The sequence below is a fragment of the Haplochromis burtoni genome, unplaced genomic scaffold (assembly GCF_018398535.1).
Source record: "Haplochromis burtoni strain Fernald_Lab_line unplaced genomic scaffold, NCSU_Asbu1 Contig_247, whole genome shotgun sequence".
NCBI classification, from domain to species: domain Eukaryota; kingdom Metazoa; phylum Chordata; class Actinopteri; order Cichliformes; family Cichlidae; genus Haplochromis; species Haplochromis burtoni.
The window spans coordinates 101,739-117,881 of record NW_024582608.1 but is presented as its reverse complement, the minus strand read 5'-3'; the positions used below and the strand labels follow the sequence as shown (position 1 = coordinate 117,881).

The 16,143-nt window shown below is 36.8% G+C and overlaps 1 protein-coding gene across 2 annotated transcripts in view; it reads right to left on the bottom strand.

Annotated features, from left to right (window-relative positions):
• Positions 1-16,143, bottom strand: part of LOC121815594 — a 112,325-nt gene that overhangs the window by 22,848 nt on the left and 73,334 nt on the right. The window contains exons 1-6 of one of the 2 annotated variants that reach the window (XM_042227175.1): positions 7,639-7,841; positions 7,407-7,464; positions 6,752-7,072; positions 5,555-5,821; positions 4,866-4,997; positions 2,655-3,328 (exon numbers count right to left, since the gene is read on the bottom strand). In XM_042227175.1, the coding sequence (XP_042083109.1) occupies positions 3,228-3,328; positions 4,866-4,997; positions 5,555-5,821; positions 6,752-7,072; positions 7,407-7,464; positions 7,639-7,764 (1,005 nt within the window). In that variant the 5' untranslated portion in view covers positions 7,765-7,841 and the 3' untranslated portion in view covers positions 2,655-3,227. Of the gene's footprint in view, positions 1-2,654; positions 3,329-4,865; positions 4,998-5,554; positions 5,822-6,751; positions 7,073-7,406; positions 7,465-7,638; positions 7,842-16,143 lie in introns of those variants that run through there. The other variant, XM_042227174.1, reaches the window with a different exon arrangement.

The window sequence follows — 16,143 nt, the reverse complement described above, 5'->3', positions numbered from 1 at the left end:
TCACAGATGGTTGTCCTGAGGTGCAGTCGTTAGTGTAGAGGAAGAAGAGCAGCAGGGGAGAAAAAAAAACCCTGGCGGCAAGTAATGATGATCTGTGGAGGTGGACACACTAACTTGGGTGAACTTCTAGTAAAGGGTGTCTGGCATGACAGTGTTGAAAGTTGAGCTAAAGTCCACGAACAGTTGGTCAAGATGATGCAGGTCAAGTCTCATATTAACTGCATTACCAGCAGACCTGTTCACCCAGTAAGCAGCTGTCAGGTAATCACTATGGCTGCCTGTTAGATACTGAACCCTCTAGATACTCCTGCTTCAGTTCTGTTAAGAATATGATGATGGAGAATTTTGTTTATTGTTTTTAAACAAAGATACTGTAATAGATACTTATGAAAACACAAAATTTGCATATCATATCATTTATCCCATGTAGTATGTGTGCCTGTGACTGCCTGACACCAACTTCACAAGGTAGCTGATGTCTTAAAATTGGCTTAAGTCACTGCCACAGCGTGGCAGACAGCCTGAACCTGTGCTCTTCATCACTCACAAGATTAATGTCAACTGTTTACTTTGTTTTTTTATGTCCTGCAATGTACATTTATCACTATAGTCTGCATCACAAAAGTTTGTTGAAAAGGAGCAAAAGGAAGTATCAGTTAACATCCTGGTGTGAAAACCACATTACATTAAAGCCACAACTCTTTCCTTTTTCAGTGACTCTGCTACAGACACACTAATGTCTGAATGTTCTGAAGTACTGCGTGGCAGACAGCACGAACCGGATTTATGTCAAGAGATTAAGAAAAGTTTGTTTACACACATTCATGTATAAGCATTTGAGTGAAGCAAAACTCATATTATGTAAAACTGAGAGCCAGTAGAACGAATGGGCAAGTTGCAACTGATGGCTTGTCTTTATTCTCAGCAGACAATGAAAAACATTCATTGTCTTGTAAATCACTCATTTCTGTGCACATAGTTACAAATTTATCTCCACATTTACATATCAAACTTTTAAATCTGAGTGAATTTCACAAGATCTTGCAGATCACGTGCTCTGCATTTTACTGCTTTTAGTTAACTGTAAAAACTTTGGCTCCACCATGTGATGAGTGCTAATACTATGCGTTTTTACATTTACTACTAAAGGTTACAGCTTTTACTAGATCATCACAGAATTATCACTAATCACCAACTAATACATGTAAAGGAAAACACCAATTCTTGTTTAATGTAAGGGTTATTATAGCGTTGTCCCTTTCTACATTATGCTTGACTTAAACGTAATGGTTTGTATGGTTGAGATACATACAGAGAATAAATGTAACACTTTGAGACAGATTCATGTAAAACATGAGGAGAGCACAGGTTTTATTGTAGTTGAAAATTGGCATGGGATCACAAAACCTGACAAATATTACTGGAAATCTAAATGTTGGTCAACAAGCTTCAAAGCATTTATTATCATTGCATTTGAAAAGACAATGAATTTTAATTGCATCACCAGGTTGCCGACCAAACACACATTGTTATACGTGTCTCACAAAGTCCATTTACTGACTTTTTCACACATGTCAAGCATATAACATTAATTATTGATGGATTTATGACACCTTACACAAGATATTCATATTAATCACACTTTTCATTAAAATACTACTTAGAAGAACTGCCTGCAGGGGAGTTTGTGCCCTTCATGTTTTTGTATTGCTTGATGTCTCTGTTGGTTCTCAGTCATCCAAAACACAAGCCGAGCAACCAAGCATATGCTGTGCAGTACAGAGAGCTCTACATTGGAGAAACTGCATAGCCACTCGACAAATACGTGACACAACATAGAAGAGCCTCCTCGACAGGTCAAGACTCAGCTGTACCTCTGCACCTAAAGGACAAAGTCACTCTTTCAGGGATGCCAATGTTCACATTTTGGACTGAAAAGACAGATGGTTGGTTTGAAAGAGGAGCAAAAGAGACCATCTATGTCCACTGTGAACGACCACCTTTGAACAGAGCGAGCAGCTTATGACACCAACTGTCAGCTACCCACAATGCAGTCCTGAGATCCCTCAATAGGTCACATGATAGGGTAAAGGTCTTACAGTGGTTTCATCCAACCTGAGACCCTACACCTTGGTATGTAGTCAGTGATAAAGTGGTCATGCACTCCTAGGACAGCCCTATGGTTGATACGATCACCTATAGGCGTCTTCAAATATGTCTGAGTCTGTCTCCGGTCACGAGTCAGGAGTTGCAAAGAAGGTCGACTCTTAGTGCTGAAGACGTCCTTCCAAATTCTTCGTTAAGTCTGGGAACCAGATTAACCTAGTGTATCCCCCAAGAGGGACAAAAGACCCCTGTGATCTAATCCTGAGCAAGGTGTAACTGGTGGGCCATCAGCATTTCTGACATGAACCTGGACTATCATCGAATTCCGAGATCGATGCCGGATTGAGTCGTAAGCGTCTGGAAGGGATCTCAAAACTGATTTAGATGCAGAAGTTGGTGTCGTAAACCCGCTCTGTTCAAAGATGGTCGCTCACAGTGGACATAGATGGCTTTTTCCTCCTCTTTCAAACCATCTGTCTTCGTCCAAAATGTGAACATTGGCATCCTGAAAGAGTGTCCTTTACTTAAGATGCGTGGACGTGACAAACAAGCCAGTGTTTTATGCATAATACAGTTTTTTCCCCTTTCTCACTGACAACTGTGAAGCTTAGGTAATGTCACATGGTTTAGAGGTTTAGCAGCTCAGTGAAAACAGGATATAGTTTGTGGTTTTAATGTCATGACAACACAGGAAAAAGTAGCCCTGATGTTTTTATCTCAAACAAAATGCACAGCCCACGTCTGCTTAACACAACACAAGGAAAGCACCATCACTGATCAAAGCCTTTTATTTAATCTCCAAGGTTAAATGTTGGTTAGAACCTTTACAAGGCTGATGTAGTTTATTTAAATTATGTCAAATAAAATGTAGTTCAAATATAAAGCATTTATAAATAAGTATAAATAAGTATTTCATGTATATCAAATGCCTTCTAAATAACTTTTCCCCCCTTTATGTTTCCTTCAAAATTAATAATCCAGTGAGTACTTGTTAAATATGTTTACCTTCACGTTCACTGCAAAGATGGAATTGCTAAAGTGCCATAGTTTTATTAGACAGTTGACTGAAAGTCAACATGTTAGGGTTTAGGTTTCAGAATGTCAGACTGTTTAGGAGAACGTTAACTTTCATCTTGATTTGAAATAGGTGGTGTTTCTCTTGTTTCTCTTGCAAGCTGCTTCAGTCTAATATCTGAGTAGACAACGTCCTCTTCAGCTTCATCTGAAAGAAATAGAAAACAGAAAACTGTGTCTTGTGTAATCAAAAGACGCTGATGTTGTACATTGAAAACTTGTAACAAGAAAGTTTTCACAAAGATTCACAATGACACAATATTTGTATTTTTTGCTCTGTACATCACCACAGTGGATTTCAAATCAAACAAAAACGTGTGATTGAAGGAAAGACTTCAGTTTTAATTGGCTTTAATTCAAGGCTTAAAAAAATAGACCCTCAATTTCAGAGGCTCAAAACTGGATATTTAGACAATTGATTAACAAGCTGCATTAAGGCCAAGTTCTGTTTCCTTTTTATTTCCTGAAAAATGAAGCCGACATCATATCTAAAATCATACAAAAGCTCTAAATTTGTAATTGAAGCTTTTTGCTGTACATTTTAAATGTGAGTATAAGGAAGAGTGCCCAAAAAGTAAAGTACCTTTCGTGGGGTAGAAATGGACAACATAACAAGTTCATTACAAGCTGCAAACCAATAGTTACACTCCAGCAGAGTAAGGCGAGGCTTGATCTAAAAAGAGCCTGCACATTTCTGAAATAAATTTTCTGGACAGATGAAACCAATATTAACTTTGTATCAGAAGGGAGGAGGAAAATGTATGGAAAAGGAGTGAAATCGCTCATGAGCCCAAGGATACCAGACTGTATTACTAGGTGAAAGTAATGTTATGGGCAAATGGGTCAATCATGCTTGCTGATGATGTGACTGCTGATAGAAGTAGAATGATCATGAAGGAACCCCATCTCTGCCGGGATTCAACTATTAAATACATAATTAAATTGATAAGCTGCAAACTAGCAACACATGGCTTGTGGCAACACAAGGAAAGAAAAAGTAGCATTGTAAGCTCTATGGGTTGTAGGCAGTCAAACTGCAAGATTGAATTAAATCATGTTAGTTTCTCCAGTAAAATTTTATTCCTTTGAAAACTGGAGACTGAAATAAAAAAAATACTGGTGGTGGCCAGTGTTACCCTCAGTGTCCACGTAGAAAAAAGCCTATCATATCACTTTCAAAATCCCACGTCTCTTTGTTCTCACAAGCACATTCACAAGATTTTCAGAAAACTTGATCTCTGATTTTGAGGTCTATTTAACTGAGATTCGAACTCACCCAAGATTTTTTGTATGACTTTATTTAAATTTTGATACATTTGCTACATTTCTTTATTCTCAAATTATCACATTCACAAACTTGGGTGTCCCGCCTGCCCATCTGCTTAACAGGGTGAAGACAATAACCCATCAGCCTTTTACAAATGAGGGGTAAATATTACTAAATATTTAATGAAAAACTTTTGTAAAATTCTTTGAATTAAAGGTGAAAGTTAGCATTTCAATCACATATTGACTGTTTGTGTTGAAATCAATTGTGTCCTGTACAGAAGTTGCTACAACGCTACAAAAATATCATTTTGTCCAACAAATAACTAACTGTTTTATAACAATTTAGCATATACTTCTGTGTGGTGATCATTGAGACAAAATTGATAAAGACAACACATTTAATATAAAAATCTTACCTTCATTAACAGTCATAATGCCAGTTGTGTTTTTGAATTTCCGGATACCAAGAAACACAGCCAGAATGAGTAGAATGGCAACAGCGCTTACTACCACAGCCACAGTCACAATGCAGTGGTCAGAAATATTACCTTGAAATTAAAACCATTAAGAAGAAATTACTGAAATAATGTAAATATAGTTTACTGGGCTACAATGTTCAATTCAATTCAATAAAACTTTATTGATCCTGAAGGTTGACCCCGAAGGAAATTGGGTTAAGGCTGCCGACCTTTGCCAGCGCCATCTTACCCTTCCGACCATACATACATTACACTACATCACATGGGGAAGACAGGTCAGAGGGGTATAACAATGCAAAATGCACAACATGAGAAAGACAAGGAGAACAAAGAACCCCAGACTGCGCTCCAACAGGGAGATCAGTTTGAGAACAGAAAAAACACTTCAGACATGAGAAGCCAAGCAGGAAAGATAAGGGAGAGGGAGAAGGAGAAAGTGCGACTGGCTCCGTCAAGAGCCAAGAGTCTTCAAGGCATACGTACTTCCAATTTATGCTTCAGCATTTAAAATAAATAAAATAAATCATTTAAAATGAGAAAAACTCCTATAAATACCTATACTAAATAAAATAATAAAATAAATCACTATTTAAATATAACAGAACGTAATATTTATTTAATATTACCTGTGCAGCTTATAAGGTGGATGATGGTTTGTTCTCTGCTTATATTGTTTTGGACGATACACATCAGCTTTCCCAGCAGCTGACCATGTAAGCTGATGGTAACATTTGAAATGTTGCGGTTTTCTGCAATGCTGGGTTGGGTTTTTATCAACAAGTTATCATCCAAAAACAAGGTGAACTCTACTTCATCTCCTTCAGAGGAGCAGCTGACTGTCATCTGTTGTGGTGACAAACACATCTGCATAACAGCTGGTTCTGACACAGGAGCTGAAAGACAAACATATAGTCAACATATAGTCACATATGGATGCAGTACAAACTGCAATTTAACATCCACTGTCAGCTCTGCAGTGGTCGATATCTACAGACACTCTGTTTCTCTTTGTACCTGCTAAATTATTATTATTAAAAAAAACTGAATTTTGCAATTTTTGTGATCTTTGGGAGACTTTGTCAGCATAGATAACCTTTAAAAACAGATCTATGCTACTTTTGAAAAATGTTACAGGTTATTAATGTCTTTGATTATCCAAAGATATATTTTATCTTTACAATACATTTAACATGTTCATTTCTGTTACATATATTTCACACTACCTGTGCAGCTTGTAAGGTGGGTGATATTTTGTTTTCTGCTGACATTGTTTTGAGCAACACATGTCAGGTTTCCCATCAGCTGACCAGGTAAGTTGATGGTAACATTTGAACACGTTGTTTTCTGTACCGTTGGCTGTAGTCTGTATCAACAACTTATCATCCAAAGACAAAATGAGCTCTACTTCATCTCCTTCAGAGAAACAGCTGACTGTCATCTGTTTTGGTGACAAACACATCTGCGTAACAGCTGGTTCTGACACAGGAGCTGAAAAAAACAAACATATAGTCACATATAGACACAGTATCAACTGCAATATGACATTCACTGCTACTCTAAGGAGTGTAAATACATATCAATACAGGCTTTATGTAAGTGCTTACTCATAGCTTACTTATATGAAATGTGTGCACAAAATGAATGATAATTTGATAACTCCCTTATAATATATAACCAGCAATAAGAACAACGATAAATACAAACTGTTCATGTAACTACCTGCTTTTTAAATTTCCAGTTTTAGCATTTTTTTAGCACATTTTGACATGTACATTATTATTACACAGATGTTATTCAATAAGTCAATAAGTTGTTGGTCTTACCGAGTATATGTAGATGGATGTTAACTGTGTGCAATAACACACCGTCAGTAGAACTGTGTGTTTCCATGTTGTACTCTCCAGAGTCATGTTTTGTTGCTTTTTCGAGCTTCAATGTTCCATTTGTGGAGACTGTAGTACGATTCTTGTATTTTTCATTGAGAACAAATAATTTATCATTTATTAAGGTTAAAATGTTATCTGTACTCTTTTTCAAGCTTGTCTTCATATGTGGTTTAGTAGGTATGTAAAAAACGAGTGGTTCTCCTAAAACTCCAAAACACGTCTGGGGTCCAGGTTCAGTTAGATTGCATTCTGAAGACCCTGGTAAGAAAATGAATAAACAAATGTATACAAAGAGGGAAATGAATAACTATCATGTATTTCACTAAAAATGAAATACCATAAACTTTGTATTATGTAACCAATTAATAGTTACTGACAAAATTCATGTGTATGAAACTTGAGTAATACTATTAATGGCACCTGTTATCTGATGTACAGCACTATATCAAACAGAAATGTTCTCTCACCAGACTAAACAATAAATCATCTAAGTAATAACAAATAATAAGATAAAACATTAAAATGTTTAATGTGGATTAACAATATGGATTCATTTTATTCTTCTAGGTACTGTTTACTGGCTGAAGCGTACCTTGTGCCACAGCGGTCATTGCTGGAGTTGCGATGATGATGTAGATCAAAATCATCTTCTGTTTGGACAGAATAACATTATTTTGCATGTGTAGTGTACTATCAAATGTGTGGATTATCTACATAATGGATAAATAGAAACTGTTCTTACTTTGGAAAATAATGCAACAACTACTGACATACTAGACATTTTTTCCTTTTTAACTAATGTCGCCATGACAACAGTCACTCACCATATTTAAAATAAGATGTCTTCTTACTCTCTGGCATGTGAATTCACCACTGGCACCTGGATGGTATATTTCTGGTCTTTTTTCCCTTTCATGAAGAAAATGGAGGAAGACATTATTTGCCTTCATCACAACCACAGCACGAGACTCACTGGTAAATATAAATCATTTGGTACACTACATTACTCTGTTTGTGTCGGGGGACCTGATCCTTGGGGGGCAATTTTTGGGCTCAGCATGTTTTGGGGTTAAAAGCCACAGAGACTGGTGTTTAGAAAAAATGCGTCTCAGCTGTCTCGATACTCCTGACACATACGATTGGATCACTAAGGTTTTCTGCTTAGCAGCGTTGTCCTTCTCTCCTGGATCTGGCTGAGCTTTCTTTAGGTGCCTTCCAGCTTTGACAAATGTCCAGCGTGGGATAACCACATTTACTAGGGCCTTCTTGATGTGATGTTCTTCTGCCTCCCTGGCCGCTGTGTCTGTGGGGATGGTGTTCGCTCTGTGTTGTAGCGTCCTGATGACACCCACTTTATGCTCCAGTGGATGATGAGAGTCAAACCTTAAATACTGATCCGTATGCGTAGGTTTACGGTACACATCAGCTTTTAGATGTCCCCCATTACTGATGGAAATCTCACAGTCTAAGAAGGCTAACCTGCCAATTTTCATATCCTCCCTGGTGAATTTGATGTGTCGGTCCACCAAGTTAATGTTATCCATGAATTGTGGTATGTTCTGGGACGTTCCAGGGTAGGATACCAAAGCCCTCTTTTCCACTTCTTCCATGTACAAATTGGCCACGATGGGTGAAACTGGGGAACCCATGACCCACCCATGTTTCTGCCTGTACTACTGACCCTTGTATGTGAAATAGGTGGAATTAAGATACAGTTCCAAAAGCAAACACACTTGGTCGAAGCTGAGAGTGGAAATGACCTCCCAGCCCATTGTTCCTTCAGTGGTGCCGGTTTCAGTCATTATGCTAATGTACTGTTTATAAGATTGGGGCAACCTACAGTCAGCTGAGACTAAAGAAGTCACTTGGATGAGTGACAAATGTTTCTCCCACTGAAAACACTATGTCCAGATGAACAGAATCAACTTTTGGGGATTTACTTACTTGGATGATTGAGCATGCATCAAGACGCAGAAACTGTCGGATTCATGAGGTGAGTGCTGATTCATGCATTACTTGCAACTCAAAACTTGTTTCTCACCATAAGTATTTTTACTTTTACTACTAAAGTTTACAGATTTTACCAGAATATGACAGAACAACCACTAATCACACACTAGTATATTCTACTGCTGTGCCACTGAGAGCATCCTCACTGGATCCATCACCACCTGGTATGGCAACAGCACCGCCTACAATCGCAAAGCTCTCCAGAGAGTGGTGCGGTGTTCCGAAAGGATAATTGGAGGTGAGCTTCCCTCCCTCCAGCACATCTACAAGAGGCAGTGCCTGAGGAATCAGAGAGGATCATCAAAGACTCCAGTCACCCCAGTCACACACTGTTCAAACTACTTCAGTCCAGCAGGATGTATGATAGTGTCCGGTCCCGAACCAACAGACTGAGGGACAGCTTTTTCCATCAGGCCATCAGACTGCTCAACACTGACCACTAACATTTCATAGACACTTCACTGTCACTTACCGAAACTTTGACACTTATGCACTCCATATTGCACATAAATTTCCATTTCTTTTGCACAATATTCATACTGCTGACTTCTCTATATGTTATATATATGTATATATACACACGCATACATATATATTTGGTATACATATTTAATAATGTTCATACATTCTTATATTTGTACATATATTTATTCTTAAAATTCTCATATTCCTATTCTTATACTTTGCTTTGTTTCTTATTTTCCTTGTATTTTGCACACCACTGTTGCTTGTGAAGCTTTGACACAAGAATTTCTCTCGCATGTGCTGTACCAGTGTGCCAATAATGTGATGTGACAATAAAAGTGATTTGATTTGATTATGAAAGAAAACAATAATTCTTGTTCACAAGTTACAGGGTGAGTTTATTACACTCTTGTCTCTTTCCACTTTATGTCTGGCTTTGGTTTATAGTTTGTACTGCAAAACACAGAAAATAAATGCAACATTTTGAGAATGTTGGGATTAATACTGGGATTAATAAAGTATGCTGATTGAGAAGGAATTGTGTGGAACACGAGGGAAACACAAGTTTTATTATACTTTCAAAATGTCACTTGATCACAAAACATGACATATAATACTGAGACTCTAAGCTGCAGGCAAAAAGCTGTATGCACTGAGAATACATGACTAAAATAACAAACTGTAACAGGAGAAGTATTTCTAGAGTGAGCCTTTCATGTTTTTTGTATTGTTACATAGAATAAGTGGGCATTTTGATATCTGCTATGATTCCTAATAGTAATATCAGGCCAGTGTTACGCAAGATACATGTATAGTTATACACTTTCTCAGCGTGTGCTGTGCAACTAAGTTGGGTTTCATTGTTTTACAGTCATGACAGACACAATGAATATTAGCTAAAATGTTTAAGCTATGAGATGATGGTTGATGCTTGACTCTGCTGTTGTCTTAGAGAGGCACAGCTCACCTTTGCTGTTATTTGCTATATATACAAAGCAGAGCACAAGAAACGCACAAACACTAATGACCACAGCTTTTTAAATCTCCAGTGTTATATGTAAGATGTTGGTGAGAGCTTCTAACTGAAACTGCTAACTTGGCATGAACAGGTTTAAGACTGGTGCTAGGTCAGAATGCATTAGGGGCAAGCTAACTTGCATCTTGATTTGAACGTGGTGTTGCTTTTCTTGTACGCTGTTTCACTTTAACATCTGAGTAGATGATGTCATCTTCAGCATCATCTGAAAGACATAGAAACAGAAAATGATTTTTAGGTAGTCAAAAGATTTTACAATTATATATGAAAGACTTGTAACAATAATGTTAGGATACTGTCAGATTCAGGTAGTTTGTGCTATGTGCACCACTGCAATGGATTTTGAAAGAAACAACCAAAATATGATTGAATTCCAGACTTAGGGAATTTAACAAAAGTGTTGCATTAGCTGTTTATGAGTTGGATCTATTGAACCCTGATGTAAGATTGCATCCCAAAGACCCAAGTTGATGCAGGCCATCAAAACTTTAGGAGAACTTTAGAAGTCAGTAAACTGGTACATTCTTTTAAAAAAGGATTTCACTGGCTGGCTCAGCAATGCCATTCTTCTTCTTGCCATGCATACCTCCACCTCAGAGGCTCTTTGAGATCCCTCATGTAACCCCACCCCCACCTTGACCTCCTTCCTCACACTACACTACTGTCTCACCGTCTTCATACATGTCCTGCACGACCCTCGTATAGTTCTTGGACACTCTTCTTGCTCATATAGTGCCCTGTTTTCTCTTCTCCACCCAGGTACAGTTCAACTCCTTCTGGCCTTCTCTATACTTCTCTATCAAAACTGTCTCATTAACATATGACTCTCTCATCCCTCCTTAACTTAATGTTAAAAAAACCTTCCCACAGCTTCAGGGAATGGTTCAGTCTGTTTTGCAAGCATCTTCCCTGTATCTTGTATCATATCTTCACAGGTATGTAATCTGGAGTTCAACGCTTCCGTACAGATCCTTTGCACTTCCTTCTTCACTATCTTCACTCCATTTGAGGCCTTCCTCTCTGAAGATGGTCCTTAAAATACTCACTGGAACTTACTGCACATCCTTTCCAGCTCATTTTTTTTAAATAACAAGTCAATACAAGGCACTTCCTCCTTCTTCAGTATCCAGCCTCACATACACGTCAGTTTAAGCCTTTTTCCTTTGTCACCTCTCTCTTCGCTGTACACTAGATGCCAAGTGCTCCTGACCTTTTGACTTTTTCTTTCCCAGCCTTGTACTTTCTGGTGCTTACTCATTCCAACACCAAATCTCCTTGTCTTCTTCCCTCTGTTCATTAATTAAACCAAATACCATCTTGGCAGTCTTCCTCACCACCACAGACTGTATTTCAATCACATATTGATTACTTTATTTAAAATACATTGTTGTGGTATACAGAGACAAAACAACAAAAACTGTGTCTTTGGGCAACAAGCCATGGCTCTAACTGTAAGGTGAATAACTTACTTAACTAGATGAATTTCATGTTTTCCAAAATTATTTTCAGGAATGTCGAGACACCTGCATTGTTTTATATTAATTTAGGAAATCTTTGCGTAATTATAGTGTGGTACTCAATGAGACTGAACTGACAAAGGCAGTAGAGTTAATTTAACATGTACAGCAAATCTTACCTTCATTAACAGTCATGATACCAATTGTGTTTTTGAAATGCCGAGTACCAAAGAACATAGCCAAAATAAGCAGAATGGCAACACCTCCAACCACAGCCACAGTCACAACGCAGAGGGAAGACTTAGTACCTAGAAAATAAAATCATTAAGAAGAATATATTGAGATAATACATTCTTGTAGATGAAGATATAGTTTAAAGGGCTACAATTACCTCAAGTCACACATACAGTTAGGTCCATATATATTTGGACATTGACACAAGTTTTGTTTTTTTACCTGTTTACTAAAACACTTCCAATTAGAGTTATATGATGGACATAGACAGAATTTGTAGACACTCAGCTTGTATTTGAGGTTATCCACATACAAATTGGATGGAGGGTTTAAGAGTTTCAGCTCCTTAACATGTGCCACCTTTTTTTTAAAGGGACCAAAAGTAATTGGACAACTGACTCAGAGGCTATTTCTTGGGAAAGTGTGGGCAATTCCTTTGTTATGTCATTATCAATTAAGAAGATAAAAGGACTGAAGTTGATCTGAGGTGTGGTGCTTGCATTTGGAAGATTTCACTGTAAACAGACAACAAAAGAAGCTCTCCATGCAGCTCAAAAGCTGCCAGCTGAGAAAAGAGAAAAAAACCCATCCAAGAAATCACTACAGTGGCAGATTTGTTCAACCCACTGTATTAAAGCTGAAAGTCTGCACTTTAACTGCATCAGAGCTGTTTCATTTAAAATTCATTGTGGTAATGTACAGAAACAAAATTAGAACAAACGTTTTACTTCTATTTATGCTTCAAACTCTAAAACCTCTTTAGCAATGAGATTTATTATTATTATTAGTAGTAGTAGTAGTAATAGTAAACACTAAACAAAAGAACTTAAAAAAACAACAACTGTAATACCTGAACAGCCTGTAAGATGAATGGTGGTTTGTTCTCTGCTGACATTGTTTTGGACAATCATACACATCAGCTTTCCCATCAGTTGCCCATGTAAGCTCATGGTAGCATTTGAAATGCTCTGTTTTTCTGGACTATTTGCTCGTGTCTGTATCAGCACGTTAGTGTCCAAAGAGAAAATGAACTCCAGGTCATATTGTTCAGAGGAGCAGCTGACTGTGAGGCGGTCTGGTGACAACACAAACACGCAGTCACATATAGATGCAACAACAATTACAACATGACATTAACAGCTCTACAACCTGTGATCTGTTTCTAAATATATACATACTTATGTTTGAAATATGTATGAATATGAACACTAATTTGATTTGATTATAATTGGAAGTCTTTTATAATATATAACTGCCAATTATAATAAAATAAAATAACATGCATTAAATACTATAATTATAATCCTGAAACTCGTATGTACCTGCAAAACTGACTAAAAAAACCTGCAGGTTTTGAATTTTGTGACCTTTCAGACATAAAGTCCTCAGTTTAAAAAAGTTATTTTTCCCTCTGTTTTTAGCTTCATAACACATTCTGACATTTACTTTAGTATTGCACATACGTTATTTGAAGACAGTGATTGTTTGGTTTTACCTAGTATATCCAGATAGATGTGAACTGTGTGCAATAATACACCGTCAGTAGAATCGTATTGTTCCATCGTGTACTCTCCAGAGTCATTTTTTGTTGCTTTTGTTAGATTGAATATTCCATTTCCAAAGAATGTACGATTCTTGAAGTTTTCATTTATATTAACTAATGAATTATTTTTTAATCTTAAAATTACATCTTTATTCTTTGTCAAGCTTGTCCTTGTATATGGAATAGTAGGTAAGTAAAAAATGAGTGGTTCTCCTAAAAATCCAAAACACGTCGGGGGTCGAGGTTCAGTTAGATTGCATATCAAAGACCCTAATGAGAAAATTAAGAAAAGGAGAAATTAATCATTGTCCTTCATTTTTACTACAGTGAAAACCATATACTTTGAATATTATACATTTCAAATGGTTTATTTTTTTACAGTTACTAACTCATCTCATATCCCTGAAATGACTTGTTAATGACTATTTCAATGCAACAACTAATGAAACCATTATCTAATGTAATGTTATACAGCATTTATTTATATATATATATATATATATATATATATATATATATATATATAGTTATGTATGCTTTTATGACATCAGACCACACAATGAATAATACTATCAAATATTTAAATGCTTTTGTGAATTAATTGAAAAGCTGTATGAATTTTTTATCTACATAAATAATTGAAGCGTACCTTGTGCCACAGCAATGATTGCTGGAGCTGTGACAATCATGTAGATCAAAATCATTTTCTGTTGAGATACAATTAGAATATTGTTTCTACTGCACATATGACATAACACAACTAATATGTGTTTCCAAAATAGAAGGAAAGAACATGAGGACATAGGAAGTTGTAAAAAGATTTCTTGCAGGAATTTTCAAGGTTGTTTTTTTAATATATTTTAGAATTCTTTGTTGTTTTTTCGATGTACAGTTGTTTCACTACATTTTTTGAGACATAAGTTTAGCACTACTGACCTGCAGCAGAAGTCCTTCTCTGTGGCAGCAGGGTGGGACAAGCTATGGTCTTTTGGTTTGGACAGAAATGAGTAAGCATCTATTTAAAGTCACTGATGTCATACTAAGGCACTTAGTGTTGTATCATATTTTTTTCTGTACTTGTACAAATATGTACATATACTGTAGTAGCTGGCTAATTTAGAGCTATCCATTTTTTTAAATATGCATTTTTAAGCTGCTGTATTGAGTACAAGTTTAGAGGCACAGAAATCATCTCCAGATTAAACTGTTAATAATAATTCACAGGAAAGACTGTTCAACGGTATGTTTTACAGTACGTACAAAGCAAGATCTGATATCCTGTGTTAGTATACGTCTTCATAACAAGATTGGTCCAAGATCAGCATTGCAACTGACCAGTGCTGTCAGTGTTGTCTGAGCATTTATTTAGCATTATATAATGCTGCTCCTCCAAACAATATAAATCTGACTGTCTGACATTGCAGGCTAAAAAGTCAGAATGGTCCACAAAGTCTGGATCTCTGTAGACATATCATTACATTACTTATCCATTTTTCTTTTTCATTTACGCTCTTGCAATGTAGATGATGTCAACATACACCGCATTATGAGAGTTTGTGAAAAGAGTTAACTCCTTAATGTGGGATGTTAAAACCAGATTACGCTAAAACCACAGCGCTTTCTATTTTAAGTGTCTCAGCTGAAGATACACTAACTGACTCGTGTATATTTTAAGACACAAAGAAAGAACAAAAAAGAAAAGTAAAAGAAGTAAAACTTGAGAGAAAAAGCTCTGGTAGTTCAGGGAGTTCTTATAAATTTGCATACCATGTCAGCAGAGTGGGGCTGGAGTCTTTGCGGTCTGATTTTGGCCCCAGGCCCAAGTTCCAGTTTGGGACTTTGGCCCCATCATGTGGCTAGTACGGATCATTACATTATTTGCAATTCAACTCTTGTGTTTCACATCAAGGGTTTTTACAATCAGGCAGTCCTGCCTGTGCCCCTGAACAATGACAGTTAACTACACATTGTTAAGTTGTCTTGCTGCAACTGAAGAATTAAAACAAAACAAATGCTGTGTGTGTAACAGTGCAACAAAACGTTACCTGTACTTTTACTAACTGCTTAAGTAGTGATGGTTATTAGCCGCTAGCTAACTGGGTGAGGGTGTCGTGAGTCTGTAGCTCTGCCCACCATTTTGGGGAACATATTTTGTTTTAAAGTAAGTTACAGGGCTTTTCCCCTGCCTTTCTGGTGGGCTTGTATTTCACTTGAACTATCTAATATGCATATCCACATAATCATGGATTGTTATAATTATGATGTTAAAAAAACCCTCACACTGTATTTTAAAGGAAAATAGCTTACAAAACAGATTATATTCGATTAACCTTTTAAATATGACAAAAATGCTGATTTTACAGTTGCGAAATTATTGTATCGCTAGAGTTTAAACATTTAATAAGCTTTCTGCCTTGCTCTGTATCTCACTGTACAACTGTATACTGACAATAAAGGCATTCCATTCTATTCTATGATGCAAACCTTTCTCCATAGTATATACAGTATTTTGGAGAAGTTATAAAATTTCACTGTGTGTGTGTGTGTGTGTCTGTGTGCGCATGTTTTATGTGTATAGATTCTT